General features: G+C 42.1%; 2 protein-coding genes across 12 annotated transcripts in view; one reads left to right on the top strand and one right to left on the bottom strand.

The window, feature by feature from the left end:
* The window catches only part of TFB1M (transcription factor B1, mitochondrial), an 85,684-nt gene that overhangs the window by 63,661 nt on the left and 4,210 nt on the right, over window positions 1-17,813 (top strand). Inside the window, exons 6-8 of one of the 5 annotated variants that reach the window (XR_008662482.1) lie at window positions 3,363-3,490; window positions 8,764-8,858; window positions 12,170-13,182. Coding sequence is in view for 2 of the 5 variants with exons in the window: in XM_055309762.1 (XP_055165737.1) it covers window positions 3,363-3,490; window positions 6,331-6,574 (372 nt within the window). In the remaining 3 variants the exon portion in view is untranslated. Of the gene's footprint in view, window positions 1-3,362; window positions 3,491-6,330; window positions 6,729-8,763; window positions 9,154-12,169; window positions 13,183-17,813 lie in introns of those variants that run through there. The other 4 variants (XR_008662481.1, XM_055309764.1, XM_055309762.1 and 1 more) reach the window with 4 other exon arrangements.
* Window positions 6,705-17,813, bottom strand: part of TIAM2 (TIAM Rac1 associated GEF 2) — a 217,930-nt gene continuing 206,821 nt past the window's right edge. For 4 of the 7 annotated variants that reach the window (XM_055309747.1, XM_055309749.1, XM_055309748.1 and 1 more), the window contains 8 exons: window positions 14,927-15,106; window positions 13,193-13,311; window positions 12,130-12,238; window positions 11,462-11,520; window positions 10,687-10,792; window positions 9,692-9,779; window positions 9,162-9,316; window positions 6,841-7,852 (listed from right to left, as the gene is read on the bottom strand). In XM_055309747.1, the coding sequence (XP_055165722.1) occupies window positions 7,242-7,852; window positions 9,162-9,316; window positions 9,692-9,779; window positions 10,687-10,792; window positions 11,462-11,520; window positions 12,130-12,238; window positions 13,193-13,311; window positions 14,927-15,106 (1,427 nt within the window). In that variant the 3' untranslated portion in view covers window positions 6,841-7,241. Of the gene's footprint in view, window positions 7,853-9,161; window positions 9,317-9,691; window positions 9,780-10,686; window positions 10,793-11,461; window positions 11,521-12,129; window positions 12,239-13,192; window positions 13,312-14,926; window positions 15,107-17,813 lie in introns of all 7 variants that reach the window. The other 3 variants (XM_055309753.1, XM_055309754.1, XM_055309752.1) reach the window with 2 other exon arrangements.

Genomic DNA, 17,813 nt, shown 5'->3' with positions numbered 1-17,813 from the left:
TTCCTAATCAATTTTCCTCCTATTGGGTTGTCCTTTAGTGGTTTTGAATGCCAGAGGAAGTGTTGAAGACCCTTTCTTAAGTAATGGCTCCTGTTGTTTCTGTGTCTTTTTACGAAGGTGGTTATTTAGCTCTTTGGCATATTATGATTATCCATCAGGAATTTAAGACAGAAATTCTGCTTTCAGGAACTAGGTTGAAATTCTGCCTATCTCTATTTCTACATTGATTTGAGATCTGAGTTGGCAATATCTAAGACTGGAGATTTAATAGCTTCTCATCCCAGGTCTCTTATGAGTCCAGAGTGCTGCCCTGAGCTCTTAACTAGTCATGCCCTAGACACACTGGCCTGGAAAATGGAACTGCTGCCTGCAGTCTTTTGTAGCCATGGCTGCTAGTGTCGAGAAACATAATCTTGGTACAGCATTGATACTAGGATTTGAGAGGCAAATATTTAAATTCTTTATAAATCCTTTAATTTGAAGCTTTAGTAGGTCGTTTTGGTATACCAGTAGACTGAGTTTGGAAAGGGGCTGACAACATTAAAATAGAATTTTTAAGTGCATCTAGTGCCTGTGTACTGATACCTTTTTTGTAAGGAAATCCTTTAATAGAGTTAAATTCAGGGAAGGAAAAATGATGGTTGCAATTGTTAAATAAGCTTTCACTTATAAGTAAAAAACATTTTTGTATCTGTTACCCTAGTTACCAAGCAGCTTTCCTGTATTTCTAGAGAAAATGGTCTCCGTCATTCAGAGTAATTCTGAAAAGTGCTTTTTGGGGGCAGGAGTAGAGAAGATTTGTAGAGAAGAGTACAGGAGGTTTCCCAGAGAGGCAGGACACATTGCTGAAATAGCCATTTTCACACTGAGTCTTTCAGGGCCCTCCACTAAATAGGAACTGTATTGGATTGTGAGTGGGTATTATCTTTTAGCTGGGGTATCCTGTTAGCCAACTTAACTGGGTATCAAAATTACATTTGAACTTTGGAAGGTTGCTGCAGTTAACATAGGGTGTTGCTATATTTGTATAGGGCTTAAAACTTTATTTAAAGTAAATGTGAGACATTTCCTGTATTTGGAAACACCAAGTGTATCTCAAAGGAATAAAATCAGAAGTAGAGACCAAATTTTAAAACCCAAAGAAGCTGGAGATGACAGTTTCTGTCCTAGAAGGGGAATGTATCTAACCCTGTATTTGTGCCTTTGTTCTTAATATCTGAATGTGATACAGTTTTTACAATATCTCACAGGCTGGGGTTGGCCAGGGCTTAAGCTGTATCTATTTTGCTAAAAGATTATTTTCCCTGGAGAATGGCAGGCTGTTGGATCCCACTGGTGCCTATGAAGAATTCCATCAGAACTTACTGGCAGGTGGAAGAATGGGTTTAGGAGGGTTGGAGGAGTTGAGTCCAGAGGGTAGCACAGTGAGAGACACAGGACAGGCTGCCAGTGGGCTCTGAGCGGGGGAAGTGACATGGAGACATACAGAGTGATGGCGGGGTGAGGCTTTAGAACCTCCCTGAACAGCTGGGTTCACGTCTCTGTTCCAAATCAATAGGAGGAAAAATGGGAATGATGTTTCAGAGTTTTTGAGCAGAGTCTTTGACATTTAAAGTCATTATAGTGTATCTAGGGCAGCTTCTTGCACCGCCTTACGCACAGGTTAGCTCTCTTTCCTGCCACAGAAATACTTTTAAATGAAGCCGTGTTTCTTGCCTGTTTCCTGTAGTGCTCCTGTCCACCCAAACCCCAAAGCCACAACCCTTACCTCCTCCCTCAGTGCCTTATAGACCTCCCCAGGATCCCTGGGCCCTTCTGGGTTTCGTGCCCATCTACAGAAAGTCCTGGCCTTTCAACCGAGTGCTTCATTTCCTGTGAAAGTATTGTTACTGAACTGGGAGAAACAGATTAAACACATAGAACACAACTTGAAAAACTATTAAAATTTAATGAGAACATTTCACATTACAGAAAGTCATTCTCTGAAGTGGAACAACCATGATTCCACCAAAGAAGCCTGAGGCTGGTGGACATTTAAGGGAGTTGGTGTGGAAAGGCCTCTCTGCTGGCGGTTTTCAATCTCCTGCCTTGGCCATCCTCAGCATTGCTACCGTGGGTCTCTTCTAGTCATCCCGTAGGCACACCACAGCTCTTCTGAAACATTCAGGACAGTATCGGTGATTGTTTGAGGACAGGGTAGGTCTAGGCAGCAAGAGACACACCACTGGCTCCTCTGAAAGCTGTCTAGGCCACCTGATGATGGGCATCGCTTCGTTTTCTTTTCTTGTCCATGCAGTCTCACATCATACACAAGTGCTTTCCCTCCACCCTATAATCAAGAAATTGAAAATACTCCCATTCTCATGGATGACAGGCTGATTTTAAGGAGTTCTATAGCCAAGGAGTTTTAGAAGCAACACCTCCTAAAAGAACAAGATAACAAATAGAATTAATTCCTTTTGAAAAGCCGTGGTACAACCCCTACTTCATAAATTGCTGTACTTCCTTAGCCTTTGTAGTGTCCGTGTGATGTTCTAAGGAGGAAATTTAACAATTCCTTAGAGACTGAGGCCTTTGTAAATTATGAACAGACTTCCCATTTATTAGACCCATGGTCTCTGTCAGGCATTTTTGTGTGTGGTAACTGCTTTGAGTCCATTTCTCCCTTTGTCTTACTTTCAATACTATTCCTTTATTTTGAATATATACTTGTGAGTCTCAACTGCTAGTGCTAGTCCACCACTCAGTGACATTCTGGGGGTTTCTACTTCATCCCACCTGGGCCTCCTGGAGCATTTCAAGTTGCTCCTAGAAAGTGATATGGCTGTGCAGATGACAGTCATGAATTCAGTCCAACTGATTAGTCAATGTCTGTATCCAAATAAGTGGTGTCCTAATTGATGCCCTTTCTGGGGAGCTTAGCACTAAGTAGTCCCTGGGGGTCCATCTGCCTTCTCTCTGTTTGGATGCCCACCCTTATACAGAACTGCTGTTGCAGCTTATTTTTTACTCATTCCAAAGCTAAATAAAATACTCTAAAGCTATCCATTAGCTGCCTACTGACTTTAAGGATTATTTGATCTTAAAGGCCATTGTAAAACTACATTTTAAAATTAAGCAATCATCAAGCACAGGTCTAGTGGATGTCATTACAGAGCAGACGCAACTGTGGTGGCTCTGAGTCAGCTCAACGCCAAGTGCAGCGACTTACCTGCCTGCAGATAAGTCTGCTGTGGACCTGGACGAAACCAAAGGTTTATGAAAATGACACGGTCAGCAACCCGTCTGCCTGTGTTTGACAAAGATGCATTGCTTAATCCTGTTCTGCCATGGCACAAAATGATGTATGTTTGCTCACGAAGGTGGACGTGGGTGTGGTGCACTTCACCCCCCTGGTGCGGCCCAGGATAGAGCAGCCGTTCAAGCTGGTGGAGAAGGTGGTTCAGAACACGTTTCAGTTCCGAAGGAAGTACTGCTATCGAGGGCTTGGGTAAGAATGCCGTCTCTTCCTTTCACTGGCACTTTCTAAAATCCTTAAGCACTTTTAAAGATTAAGAATCTTGTTTTTATGATTCTTGAAGCGATCTGTAAATGTTAGTCTTCGTTCAGATCCCGAGGTGAACAAACCTTGACTCTCACGGAGGAAAAAGCAAACCCTTGCTTTAACCTCAGATGCCACTAACAGGTTTTAACATCAACACAACCTAAAACTGACAGTGACCCTGTATTGTGGAGGCCATGATTTCTCAGGGCAGACCATCCAATCTGACCCCGCATGTGGTGGTTTTTCCCAACCCCAACAAGTCCTCCAATTCTTTAGGCACCATCTGGGTGCCCTACAATCCAGTTCAAGTCTGACATTACCTGGAGTGGCACAGACCCTGAAGGATAATGATTCTAGGGCCACAAGACTGCCTACACTTCAGATGCTAGTCACAAGTCCCAGGTCCCCACTTGTATTTCCAACCCACAGGCCATGAAATGGGGATTTGTGACAGATCTCTCTGCCCCTGCCACTATAGTTTCAGTAGTTTGCTAGAATGGCTCACGGAACTCAGGAAATCTCTATCAATTTATTATAAAAGATGTAACTTAGGAACAGCCAAATGGAAGAGATGTAGGGCAAGGTATATATGGGAACCGAGGAGTACAACGGAGCTTCTCTGCCCTCTCACCCTCCCAACACCTCACGGTTTTCACCAGCCTAGAAGCCCGCTGAGCCCATCATTTAAGAACCTCTATGGATTCTTAAATCCACAGTTTATTAGATCATTGGCCACCGGAGATTGAACTCAGTCCCTAGCCCATCTCCTCCCTAGAGGGGTCTGGAGGTGAGCCTGAAAGTTCCAACCCTCTAATTACAGGGTTGGTTCCTTTGAAAGTTGTAGACCCTGAAGCGGTCTATCTAGGGGCCTTACCAAGAGTCCTCACATTAGTACAAACACAGGTGTGGTTGAAAAGGGGTTTTATTAGGAATAACAAATAATGCTATCACCCCTAACAGGAAATTTTAAAGGATTTAGAAGTTCTGTGTCAGAAACCTGGGACCAAAGGCCAAATAATATACTATCACACTAATTATCTCCTTTTTAAGGACACACTTAGAACCAGGAAGCAAGTACAGTGTTGGAGCAGCCAAAATGTTGTCATGAAATATTCATACAAGCACGTTTTTATTTAATGGAGAGCCTTTTGTTCTGCTGTACACACACACATACACGGCCACTGTGAGGAATCCCAGACAGAACATGGTGGTTTAGAATCCACATGCCTCCAGAGGCCCTGAAGTGACCACAGTGATATTTTATATTCATGGACATCCAAGAAAATGTTTAATTAGGCCCAAGTAAGGCAGGAAGGGGTGGGTGTGTGTGTTTAAAAGCCTGCCATCTAATATGGTCAACTTTTAGCTATTTAAAGGTGCCTGGCTGTATAGGCACACATTTCTCGTTTCCCAATCACCCCCATTAATATAAAGCTCCATCTCTTCTCTGGTTTTGTGAGGTGTCCCCTTCGCACATGAAATTATTTCAGGTACAGTTCAGAGCTGCATCCTGAAATCACTGCAGCCCACAACTCATTCTTACAGATTTGAGCTGACTGATATGAAATCCTTGTCTTGCCGTTGGTGGCTCTAACTAGGCCAGGGTTTATTCTTCACCAGGTAGTTGCTACTGCTCTAGCGGAGACTTCAAGAGCAGAGTTGGTGACAGATGCCACTGGCTACCTTGGTGCTAGTTAGAATGATCACACACACAACACACACACACACACCCCATAGGCTGCAGGCCCAGCCAGGATGTGTATCATTTGATGAGAGCCCCAGCTGGATTTCAGTTCACACTCATCACCCTTCACGCAGGGTGTGACTTGTACAGCTGTACCTGATGGCCCTGATTCATGGTGGGGGAACAGACATGAAGTATATTCTCTTTTGGGAATGCTAGAACTGGCCTCAGAGCTGGCCCTGGTGTTTCCAACCTTAATGATGGGCCCCTTCATTTCATAGACACAGTCCCTTATACAGATAGGGAACCTAGTGTGCCATGCTTTGCCTCATTGGTGTCCTTCAAGCACATGCACCCACACATCGGTCACCAAACTGTACTCCAATATCACAGCTCACCCAGACACCATAGAGAACTTGCAGTTCCTTACTGAGAGGACCAGCAGCCTGTAAGAGAAACTCCACTGACATTGGCCATGATCTCTGAGCTCTGTAGAGCAACTATTAAGAAATAAAACCTAGGTGTAGTTTTGCAACATTTCAATCATCAGTTTTGCTGTTCATTTTAAAAATGTGATCTGCTTGGTTAGATGAAATTTAAAATCCATACTTCCAATCAGTTGTAAAGCTGCCACAAGGTAAACCTGAAAGAGAGAATGATCTCTGTATTTTCATACCTCCTATTTTCAAACTTTGCAAAGAAGGGTCATTCTTTGAGAGTGAACAGTTCTAAAATCTAAGTTCAAATTACAAAAAAAAATCAAGAAATAAGTTTTATATTGAAATGAGGCAAACTAAACCTGTTTCTGTAAAACTAAAACAGAGCAGATGTTTCTTTAAACTTACCTTAAAGATACTTGTATTGCGCTTTGGAAAGTATTTCCCCTCATGGACATACCTCCCAGGTCAGATTAGCTCTGCCTTCAGGGCTCCTCTGTACCTGCTGCGCTGGCATGGCCAAGAACCTTCTCCAGTGGCTGGGGGCCCCGCGGACACTCCCTCCCATTGTGATCAAAATGATGTCATTTTCAAGTGCAAATAGAAAGACACATCATGGTTTACAGAATTTCTTAAGTAGAATTCTGATGATTTTCTCTTCTCAGAATGTTATTCCCTCAGATTCACCGTGTGGAAAGCACTGGGAAACTGTTAGAGCTGGCAGACGTGGACCCTACCCTCCGGCCCAGCCAGCTCTCCGTCTCACACTTTAAGAGCCTGTGTGATGTATACCGAAAAATGTGTGAAGACGACCCACACCTCTTTGCTTACAATTTCAGAGAAGAACTCAAGCAAAATAAAAGCAAAAATCAGGAAGAGGAGGATGACAAGGAGAGAAATGGACTATAAGCAGCATATCAAATGTAGATTTCCACAACGTTGAGCTGCTCAGATGTGTACTTTTGTCTTCTACCGAAGGATAATAAAAATACGATTACCAGATGTGACGTATTTCCCTTTTACTGTACAGCTTGGTAGAGAAAATAAATATAATCAAATAAGATACAGTACAAGCTTTTTAATATATATACTGCATAGATATGACAGGTTCAGTATAAACAGCATCTGTTACAACCTTACAAAAATGAAATATCTGCACATTGTGCCCCTCACCCACATTAAAATAAATATGCTTTAAATAAAGCAAAAACAGCTCAAAGAAAAATGCCCAGAGGATTGGGTGGGGGGAAAAACCTTTTAAAAACTATTAATCACAACTTCTCCATCTTACTTTTTCCACATAAATTAAAATAGATTGTAATTTTAAGGATCCTAAGTCATTTTGATACCTGCTCAAAAGGGATATAAACTAAGTAATTTACAGATTCTTACAGATTCTGATCAGTTTAATCTAGTTCTCTGATCTATAATAAATTAAAATAACTTAAATCTTTACAACTATTTTGTGGGAAAATGTATGCTGCACAAACCCCAATAACAAATAGGTTTTCTGCAATTTCCACTTCGCCACCAGTTTAAAACAAGCAATTAAACCCATGTCCGGACTGAAATTGCACTACAACTTTCCATGGCTCTCCGCTTCATAAAAGCACTCCTCATTGACTACCGATGTTAAACTCTGGACACTGAACTCTCGCTGCAGAACAGAACTGAGATCAAGGGTGGTGTTTTCAGATTGACTGTCAAGGGACTGGTGACGGATCTGTGCCTTTAGCAAAGTTCCCCTGTCCCGTTTGGTGCTGTTTGCTTTCCGTTTAATGGCGCAGAAGTGCCCCCGCACCAGTTTGGGCGGCTCCCCCTTGGGTCGGCCCTCTGTGCTGGGCTGCTGCTCAGCTGCGTTTGCGTCCGGGTCATCGGAGATTCTCAGTCTCTGGAACTGAAGTTCAATGTCTTTGGTAGGGCTGCCCTGTTTGAGAGTCTGATGGTAGTCCTCATCTTCGTCGCTCAGAATGTCACTCTCTTTGATGAGATTGTCCGGGAAATCAGCCAGGCCCGTCTGGGCGTGTTGCAGGCAGTCCTGCCGGCTTCCACCTGGGTGGCAGCCACTGCTCTGCGTGCTGCTGCTCAGGCTGCACTCGTCAGAGTCCAGGGAGCTGGCCTTGCCCGGCTCGCTGGGCCACTCGCTGCTGGAGGAAGTTTTGAGGACTTTTAAGGACCTGGAGGAAGCTGCAATGAGGAAAAGTGCATCTCCTGTCACGATCAAGAAACAGACTCCACAGTGCATAAGTTTTGCATTGTACATTATAAGATTTAACATTAATAACTTAAAATTTTATCATTTCGCTTTTTTACCAACTATCCTGGAACTTGGGGGAAAATGCAGATACTGCAAGTGTGGAAGTTTTTTACTTTGGTTTATTTGAAATGTTAGAGGATTTGGCATTTCTAGATGATCAATTACCAGAGCCCGACTGTTTAGATAGAAGAAGCTATAAACTGTTACAAAGGCTTTCTTATTTTGCCAATGCATAAATGAAAAAGTTACTAATAAAATCTAGGTCCCTTTCTTTCACTAAGTACTTTGAAATTGGATAGCCAAGATTATATATTTCTGTCCCTGCCTTCTCACCTTGTTTATTTCTCTTGCTTCTCAATTAAAAGTAGGAAAATGTCCTTCGTCACTCATGAGAACTCTCTCTGCTGGAATTTCTAGCCAACTCTCAGAGATTTAATACGAATATTTAATCCTTTGTGTGTGTTTAATTTCTTTCTCTTTGTTGAAAGGAAATGGGGGGCTCTCAGTTGTGATGTTTCTGTGGGCAGTTACAGCATAGTTTTGATGGCTACAGCTTATTTTGGCAATAGAGGAAAAAAATAGAAAATATACAGTGAATCTGAAGAGGTTACACTGTAACAACAACAAAAAAAAAGACTACAAATAAGACCAAAGATATTAACAAAACAGTTAATACAGAAGAGGGTTTTAAACCGAAAATTTAAAAGAAAAATTTAAATGAATTTTAAAGGTATACAGTTTAAGAAGAGCTTGATTTGGAGTGATTATTTTGGAGTGTTCATTTGACTAAGAATGAATATAAGGTTTCTTGACCTTAATTCACCAACTATTGGCTTTCTAGATGACTTGAACTTCTCTGAGCACTGGGATTGCTGCAGTGAACAAAGCCCAGCCCCTGGACTTCTGTACATCTTGGTGGAAGAAACAGATAAGAGGGTAAGTGTAGAGACTGCGTCAGCTGGTAGTAAGGCAAGGACTTGGAGTTGGGGGTGATTAGAGCTTATACAAGGTCTAGGAGCAAGAGGCCTTTTTCACTTTCTTAAAAGGAAATAAAATCAGAAATAAAATCGCCACCACGTTCACACACCACTCTGGATTCGGGTGTCTGGTTCAGAGCTTACCAAGCTACCCCTGGTACTTGACAAAGCGAGGATGGACTGCTGTTATTGCAGGAACATATATTTTCCACAGAGAAGCTCAGATGGTCCTCAATAAACACAAGGCCAGCAAAGTTCTCACCTAACTTGGCTGAAACAGGAACTCGGTTCTTAAGGGGAACCAGGCGATCCTTACAGGTCTTCTCCAGGGGTAACTCACACTTGATGTGACGCCTGAAGTTCTCCCTCAGAATAGACCGAATCACCTTGACGATGTTGGTCTTGCTTTCATTGTCACTGGTGAGGGGAGAAGAGAAAATAGCTGTTCTGTCCAGTGTCACCTGCATCGTGTCCACATTCCCCAGTCCTTATGTGTCCCATCACTGCTCTCAGGACCAGACTGACAGCACGTCACCCAACCTCTGGGCACCTTGGCCTCCTAACTTAACAAAAGGAGAAGCAATCCTTCTTGAAGCGCCTCTGAGCACTAAAATCTGGATATATATTTAACCAGTATGTTCTACTCCAGTCACAGTTGCCATTTGGGGGGAGGCTGGGTGTGATCTTGAAGTCATCAAAATTCAGGAGAGCACTAAAAATAAACTCCCGTTTTTAAGATAGTGTAATTCTGTCTTATTCCTATTGGCTTTAATTTTTGGAAGTCAATAATACCTGCAGCACAGTTGGAAGATGGTTTCTGGCCGTCCTTCTATTTCTGACTTCGTATGGATCAGTTCCCATATGGAATTATTTTCTGTCCCTGTGTAAAAGAAAACAAGGGTCTACGACTTTGCCAAAGATGGAAGTTCAAAACTCAAGTCAAATATTCTCTGTCCTCTTATCATTTGACTTTCACAGATCGTTATCAAAAATACTTTGTAATTACTTTTTACATTTCCTGGTAAAGTTTTCTATCCCTCTTAACATGCTTTCTCCCTGGCCCTGGATTCCATCTCTCCGGGAAAGAGGTTAAAGGGATCCTGTTTTTCAACCCCATTCAGTTCATTGTATTTTTTTGGAAGGAACAGCAGGATGTGCCCAGGTGCTTGAGGTAAAACAGGCCAGCCCAAAGTCAGTCCCGTGTTAGGAAACATAAGCGCTTCAAAACAAAAATGAAACAGGGACCCAGACCATCGCGGCATGCCTTAGACTGCTGGTCCTTTCTGTCACCAGAGGCACTGTCACCAGAATGTGGTTATTCTAGAAGATCTCTGAACATCTTCCAAGATGGAAGACTGAAGATCTTTAAGATTTTTTTTTTCTAGTATCACTTATAATACTGCTTAAACTGAAGAGACTTTCTGGTGTATCAAAAATTCTTAAATTTTAAATTGTGGCCCTTTGTTTCTTAAACAAATTTCAGGGTATCAAGGATATTAGAAAAAAATGTTGAAAACCATTGATAGTGAAAATAAACAGTGAAGAGAGTGAAGAGAGGTAGTTGGCAAAGAAAAGCAATCCACTGGCATTTACTTTCTCCAAAAGTCTGTAAAAGAGCAAAAACAAGAAGAGCAACATCGTAACAACCTCTCTTGTCCTCATTTTCCTTGCCTATAAAATAAAACTCAAAAATTATCCCCAAAGTTCTTTCTGGTTTTTCATTCCACAGTGCAAATAAGTCTCTTTAAAATGCTTTTTCCTGGCATCATCCCACATGAAACAATTACCTGCTGTATTCCCCAGTCTGACTTGAAGTGCGGATATGGGGATCAACCAGCGAAATTTAAACGGGTCCAGATCGGCAGAGCCATGTGGAGGCCGGGAATTCGAGGGCTGTAATAGGAAAGCCCCCCAAGAAAAGTGTTAGAGCAAGCTCTCACCCACAGAGGAGGTGTGCAGGGACTGGAAGCTTTAATTCTCCCTGTGCAAGGCTCCTTGCAGCCGTGGGAGCATCAGGGTGCAGAAACGAATCAGGTCAGGTACTTCCCGTTCTCAAAGAGCTCACACTGTGTGGGGATAAGCCAGAGCTGTGGTCTGGGGAGCAGACTTCTGCCAAGGAAGAATGACAGCCAAGCCAAGCCTTCTATATGTCCTCATTACCTCTGAATGGTAATAACTTGATGGCTTATGGTAGCCACAACTAAGCTTTTTTCTTTTCTTTTCTTTTTTTTTTTTTTTTTTTTGAACCAAGGTAAAAGTTGTTTAAAAACAAACCAAAGTTACGTAGTCTTTTATGTGTATGGAGCAAACATGGACCATTTTCGGATATATGAAAGCTGATTTTCTGTGTAGGCTCCAGCACAGGTGTTTGTCTACATCTTCTTTTAAAACAGACATTGTGGGGAGAATAAGAAATAGACTAATAGCTGGTTCGGCTGGTCACACTAGGAGTAAGTCCCGTTAGTCAAGTGGGGCCTTGGTACTGAGCAGACTTCTCAGATCAACACTAACAGGACAGTGCCATGAAAAGGTAGCTTTGCTTAAATGTACTTCTCGTCTTACCAGTTTCTTTTTCAGTTTGCAGTTTTCTTTATAAACCAATATGACAGCTCTCTTAAAAACTAAAGAAAAAAAAAGAAAAGTCTTTCATTATTTTGTACAAACTTTTTTCCAAAGTTGATCTAGGCTGAATGTTTTAATAGAACCAAGCTCTTCAAACTTATGAAGCTCCAGGATCCCACTATGCTAGCACAGGAGTGAATAAATGGTGCTTCCCTCTGGTCATATTTGAATGATGCAAAAGTACCTACTTATTTAAACGCGATTATCTGAAGTAGATTTGGGGATTTTTAAAAAATTCTGGTTTTATTGAAATCTGAGGACGTGGCGTTCATCTCAGTGAGAATACACTGTCTATAATCAGTCTTAGTGAGAATTAAGACATTCTGAAATGCAGCAAACAATTAAGATAGCAGTTTCAAAATAGCCTCAGGAGATCTGTTCCTGTAACACTTGGCCAAAACCACTAAGCCAAGCAGAAGGGAGAACAAGAAAATGAGTATGCAGAGCGACAGCATTTTAAATAGTTGGAGGCTGGCTCTGTTAAGTCAAAAGCCATTATAGCAATGATTCTAACTCCTGAAAATCAGGAGTTAGCTGAACTGGTGGATTTAAAAAGTTCTTCATTCTCACTAGCCTTAAGTTTACATCCTTTCAAATGGGATACTAACCAAACACTGTGAGCTCAAGGTCCTTTCTGGCTTTTCCTAGAGACGGAAATGGATTCAACCAGGAAACTGCAGAGTGCATCAGAAGTTCCCCCATGGAAAGTTCTGTTACCTGTATCATAACAGGAGATAAAGAAGACATGGAGACCACAGGGACAGGCTGTCTGTCGCATGTTAGACAGTGAATCACATATGTATATATGGGGATTGCTCAAATGCAAGTATATTCAATGTGATTTTTATAGCCCCTGTAAACACAGGGCCTTTAAATAATACAGGTTTTGAAAATATGAGCGAAGCATCAAACTTTGGAAAATACATGCCTCATGATCTACTCCCTAGCATCCATTCCACCACAGTTCGAGAGGTCCATCCAAAGTGTCTTCATTAATACTGACCTCAGGCTCTAGCACAGTTACTACCTCTGATCCATAACCTACACTAGGCCTGCAAATATAAAAAAGTACCAACACTGAAAACCATAACAAAAAATTTAACTCCAGTTGTTTTCTATTCTGGCCTTTCTCTACTCAAACTGTTTTCTTACATGTAGACTTGAAAAGCTCAAGATTCTAATTTAGTAAATAATAAACCAGAAAAGAAAAACATAGAAACTGTCAAGTTCCACTTAAACTAGTTCTGTAAGTAAGGAGGTAGCCACCAATACTAGATATCAGGTACTGATATCTGCTGGCACCCACATCCTGTATTCATTCTCCCTCTGCAGCTTTTGCGCTCCATCTGCGTGCCCGCCCCGGGGGTGAGTCTTGCCTCATAGCCCATGGAAAAGGAGGTGAAGACAGGAATATAAGCTTGGAGATATTTCTTGTTGTCCTTTGTACAATGTGAAAATGACATAAGGTTACATTCCTATACCAGTGTAATGAATTTTATAAAACATTCATACTTAAATGGTGTGGTTTATTGCAAGCATTAAGATTAAAAAAAAAAAAATAGGCATATTATCCTCTAGAAGAGCCAGAACAGGGCAGCCTAGTCTGGAGGTCACCTATAGATCCAGTGAGCAAATGCAGTAAGCCTCTCAGAATCTAGAAGTTCTGCTGACCTCCTTCTCTGTTCCACTTTGCTCTGCCACTAGCTGGTCAAACACAGTCCCATAATCCTCGTAGATCTTCTGCATCTCATTGATGTGGCTTGCTACTTTTTCCATTGCCTTTAGTGCTTCTGAAAAATATGAAATTATTTTATAAATTTTGTTTAAGTCCTACCAACAGCAGTAATGAAGCAGCTCAGGATTCAAGACCAGTTCTTACTAACAGAAGCACCATACTCCGCTGCAGCCCAGCAGCCTAGTGTACTCCAGTCATTATGATGAAGAACAGCAGAATGATCTCCCACCTCCAGTTCTCTTTTAAATGAGGCAAAACACAGGTAGAAAGTATCACTAATAATAACAGCTAACGCTGATCAAGCACCTTTTATTCGGCAGATTCTATGGCAGGTGGTCTATGTTCGTCATTTCATCCCCACAGTAACTCAATGACTCTACACTCATGAGGAAACTGAGATGCAGAAGGGTTAGGTATTTTGCCAGACTTCTGAAGAGAGAAATAAGTGGAGCCAAGACTGACTGGCCAGTGGGATACCTACCCTTAAATTCTGCCTCTCTTCTGGGCCAACTGTGAACTACAACACTTTGTTAGCAAGAACTTACCAATATCTCTGTAAATGCCCCAAATGACCAGAGCAACTGTTTGCATTTATGCATGGTGCTTATTTATAATTTTCTACTTGGGGTGTGCTAGAGAGAAAATGATTTTGGCAAAGTCGAAAAGCAAAATTTCAGGTTACCTATATAAATTTAGTATTTTTTTGTATTTCGTCCTCTTGATTGAGTATTTTAGTTCAGTTTGGAGGGAAGTTTGGAAGGCAGTTCTTGACCCACTTAAACATCATCTTGATGAAAAAGGACATTTTCACACATTGTTTGAATATTAATCATAATTTGTAGCATTTATTTGTAGAATTTAAATTCCATGTTAAAAAATTGTTACTTATTATGAAAGTATGCTTGTCATAGAAAAAGGAGCCAGTTTGACATCCTTTTCACTGTTGATTATTCAGTAATACTAATACTTATTAATAAATTTGTTACTCTACCCAGGTATTTTATTACAGGTAACTTAACCAGACCACCTAGTTTTCACATGTAGAAGACAAATCACTATATCTCTCTCATGCAAACACAACAGCTCTTTAAAGGATACTCTACTTACTATCAAATTGAGGGGCTTTGTGTATTTGATAAATTGTATCTTAGGCCAGTAATTTCTGAGGTTACAGCATCGGCTGTAAAGCATAACCTGTTACTAGGAGTTGGGTTGTGGAGCTGGGCTCTGCTCTGAAATCCCCACAAGGTGGAGCCTCACCCAATGGATTTGATCAGCAGCACTGGGCAGCAGGCAACACAAAAACTCACAAGGTGGTAGGGAAAGAGGCCCCATGTCAGTTCTGGCAGGACAGTTCTGTTAACCGAGACCCAAAGTAATGGATTTCAAATCACTGAGCTCAAATACGTACTTTGAAAAATGAAAATGGAACCATCTCTCCAGAGGGGTGGCTTGGAGCTACTCCAAAGACAAAATTTTGCCAAAGAACTCTGCCCACCTAAAGTGATGGCCGTAGAGCTAGCTATTTTCACAGAGTAAAATTATATCTAAGCTTAATAATCACAGTACTGAGGAACGTCTGAGACTGTGAAAGGAGGAAGAGGCTCTAGAGAAGAAGGGTCCCATAGACTTGGCGGCTGTCAGATTCAGTCTGCAGAAAGTTTTCTTACCTGTCAGGTGATAGTGCTCCTCACTCTCGTGGTCCGTCAGCGACACGAGCTCCTTGAGCAGCAGAGGGTACTTGAGCACTCTCTGAACTGGCTTGATGAGGTAGGACTCCAGCGTGGAGGAATGCTGCTTGGTAGGATTCCGGGCATCCAGAAAAGCCTTGAAGGCTTTATCAGTTTTAGCTACAAGCAGGTGGATAAAAGACCCTTAGAAGAGCACAGCAGGATGAATTAAACCCTACTTCATTTAGTTTTTAATGGAGTCATAGATCATCCACTTCTGCAGTGTTGCTAATGCCTGTTCTTTATAAAAACCCAAATACTTCAGTGGGTCAAGCACCCAGCTGTCAACATGGATTCAGCATCACAGCCTGTGGCAAATCCCATGAAAAAAAGGAGCTTACTAGGCTGTCTACACAGTATAGTCTGTACACTAAAGAGGAACACCAAGTTGAAATGTAGAAATGTCTGACATTAAAGGCAGATTCACATGCAAACCCATGAGACATTGTTAGAGGCGCCTAAAAAGTGAGCTTCAGCCAATTCAGAAAGCCACAGAACAGTATTATCTAGACCCTACACCTACCCTTCAAAACAATCATATAGCAAAATAAACTAGTATTTTTCCCTACTGTCCTCCCACAGATTAATTTATTCTATACGCTTAGGGACTTATTTCCTTTTAAAATAAATTGATCAGCACTGCTGCCTTCACCTCCATGGCTCTGAGCCATCTAGTGCCACCAGATGTGACCTTCAGACCTCAACGGGCAGGGAAATCTACCTGTGTCCAGTGTCTGACATTATGAAGGAGGCACACAGGAACCGAACCCCTTCTAGTTTTGAGAGTGCTAGTGGGGGTACCAGTTGCTGCTTTGGATTCCACTTGCTGACAATGGTTAACCAGCCATTTGTAATTCAGCCAATTTGAATGAAATTACACCCTTATTTGGGGTTTTGTCACAAAGGCAAAAATCTACAACTTCTAGGAGATGCAGTACCATTTTGAATGTGACCACCAGACAAACTGGATGGTGAGATGATCCTTCAGAACTGAGTTCAGAACTGAGCAAAGGATTGATATGCTTTAATTTTATGGCATATTGTCAGTAAGAAGGTGTTCCTGGAAGGAAATGCCGATGGAGTCAGATCTCTTTTTAAGTAAGTAGAGGAGATGGATTTTGGCTGGCATTTGTTCACTTAAAGCACTTTAAGACTCCATTCTTAACTTTGAGCCTGCTCTTCTACAATACTGTAAAGATCCAGATTTCAACCAAATGGCAGAGATGCATCAGCAGAACTGGCTAAATGCTCTGAGTGTTGGGATAAACTTTACATGCCTTCCATGGTACCGCGGAGAGACTGTTCCCTGGTTTTGAGAAAGAAACACTGAAGGGCAACCTTCAGACCCTATTGGACGATGCCACTTAGAAGGGTATAATGACAGCAGGGGAAGGGGCTTGGAATTTACCTTCGCTGCTACCGCCCTGTTGATGTAATTTAAAAAGTTCAAATACAAGACGTCTCCCTAAACATTTGCCACTGTCACAGAAGAGAGCCCTGGTTCCCTGGCTTTGAGAGAGCTGGCAAATCATAATGGGAGTGAACCGCATGAGGCCATCTGTAGTTCTAAAGAAGGCATCTAAGCCCTGGGGGAAGTCATCTTTATCCAAGAAATGTATGACATTGTAATAGTTCAGGCTTCAGGAGGTTCCTGTCTTGTTCCCTGGTTCCCATAAGGGAACGCAGGGGGCCTGGTAACCTTTTCTGGAGACAGTTCAGATGAACGTCAACAGGAGTACATGTATTTCCCTAAGACGCCTTCCAGTGTCAAGCCTCCCTGAAACTCTGAGGACCTGCACTTGTGTGTCTGCTCTCTGTGCACACCGCATCACCGCTGCTCCCAACCTTCAGTCCTGTGCCTACATCGCTGATTCTCCCTCTTACCTCTGCCACCACAGGTGAGAATTATAATGGATAGAAAAACTTCCGAGAGACACAAATTTGAGAATTTGAATCTCAGAGGTGTGGGCAACAGAAAGAAGCCTCCAGTAACAGAATGGCATCAGGTGAACCAACATTCCTGGTGTGGGCATTACAGGAATAGACTGAACCACCACAGTGAGGGTGATGGTGGCCCCAAACTCCCTACAGTATGTGTGGACCTGAACAAGGTCATGGCTGACATCACATCTTCAAATGCACTTCCCCAGCTGGGCCAACTGACCAGCCCATTCCTGAAAGCCCAGGCGGCATGATGCACTGGCCCTGTGCCTGAACCAACCCACGGCACGGGGCCTCCAGCACCCAGGCACCTCTCTCAGCCCCACAGAGTAACGTCTGGCATTGGCACTAAAGGGGAGAGTAACGAGGTCAACCACACAGGTCTGCCTGGGCTTCAAAAAAATAAAGGCTTCCGTTAAAAAGCCAATAAAATAAATGATAAAAATGTAGAGGGATGAAAAGTACTTCGGGGACAGGATGTGGGCTGCTGAGTGTTTTCCTGGCTTCCTCAAAAAGACCTTAACTTTAGTTAATACACTGCTTCAGTTCACAGTGGCTCCCCAAGCCTACAAAGGTTAACGAGAAAGGAAGAAAACGGCATACATTCTTTCCTGTCCTCTTCCAGTGGTTGGTGGTTCCCAGTGTTTAGATCAAGGAATATGAAAAAAAAAAAAAAAAAAAGAATCCAGAGGTAATTTAACAGCAAAGTGACACATGGCAGAGAAACATCTCTGCTCTTAGGACACATGTTCACTGTTACCAATAAACTGAAATAAACTGAGAATTTGCCCTTTTAATGTCTGTTAATTTAAAGGTAAAGAATGGAACATGATCCATTAAACTGCACTTATCTCTATTAAATGCAAATTCACGGTTAACAGTTTTT

The sequence above is a fragment of the Nyctereutes procyonoides genome, unplaced genomic scaffold (assembly GCF_905146905.1).
Source record: "Nyctereutes procyonoides isolate TBG_1078 unplaced genomic scaffold, NYPRO_anot_genome, whole genome shotgun sequence".
In the NCBI taxonomy this organism is placed as follows: domain Eukaryota; kingdom Metazoa; phylum Chordata; class Mammalia; order Carnivora; family Canidae; genus Nyctereutes; species Nyctereutes procyonoides.
Note: the sequence above shows the minus strand (reverse complement) of the source record. Positions and strands in the feature narration are given on the sequence as shown.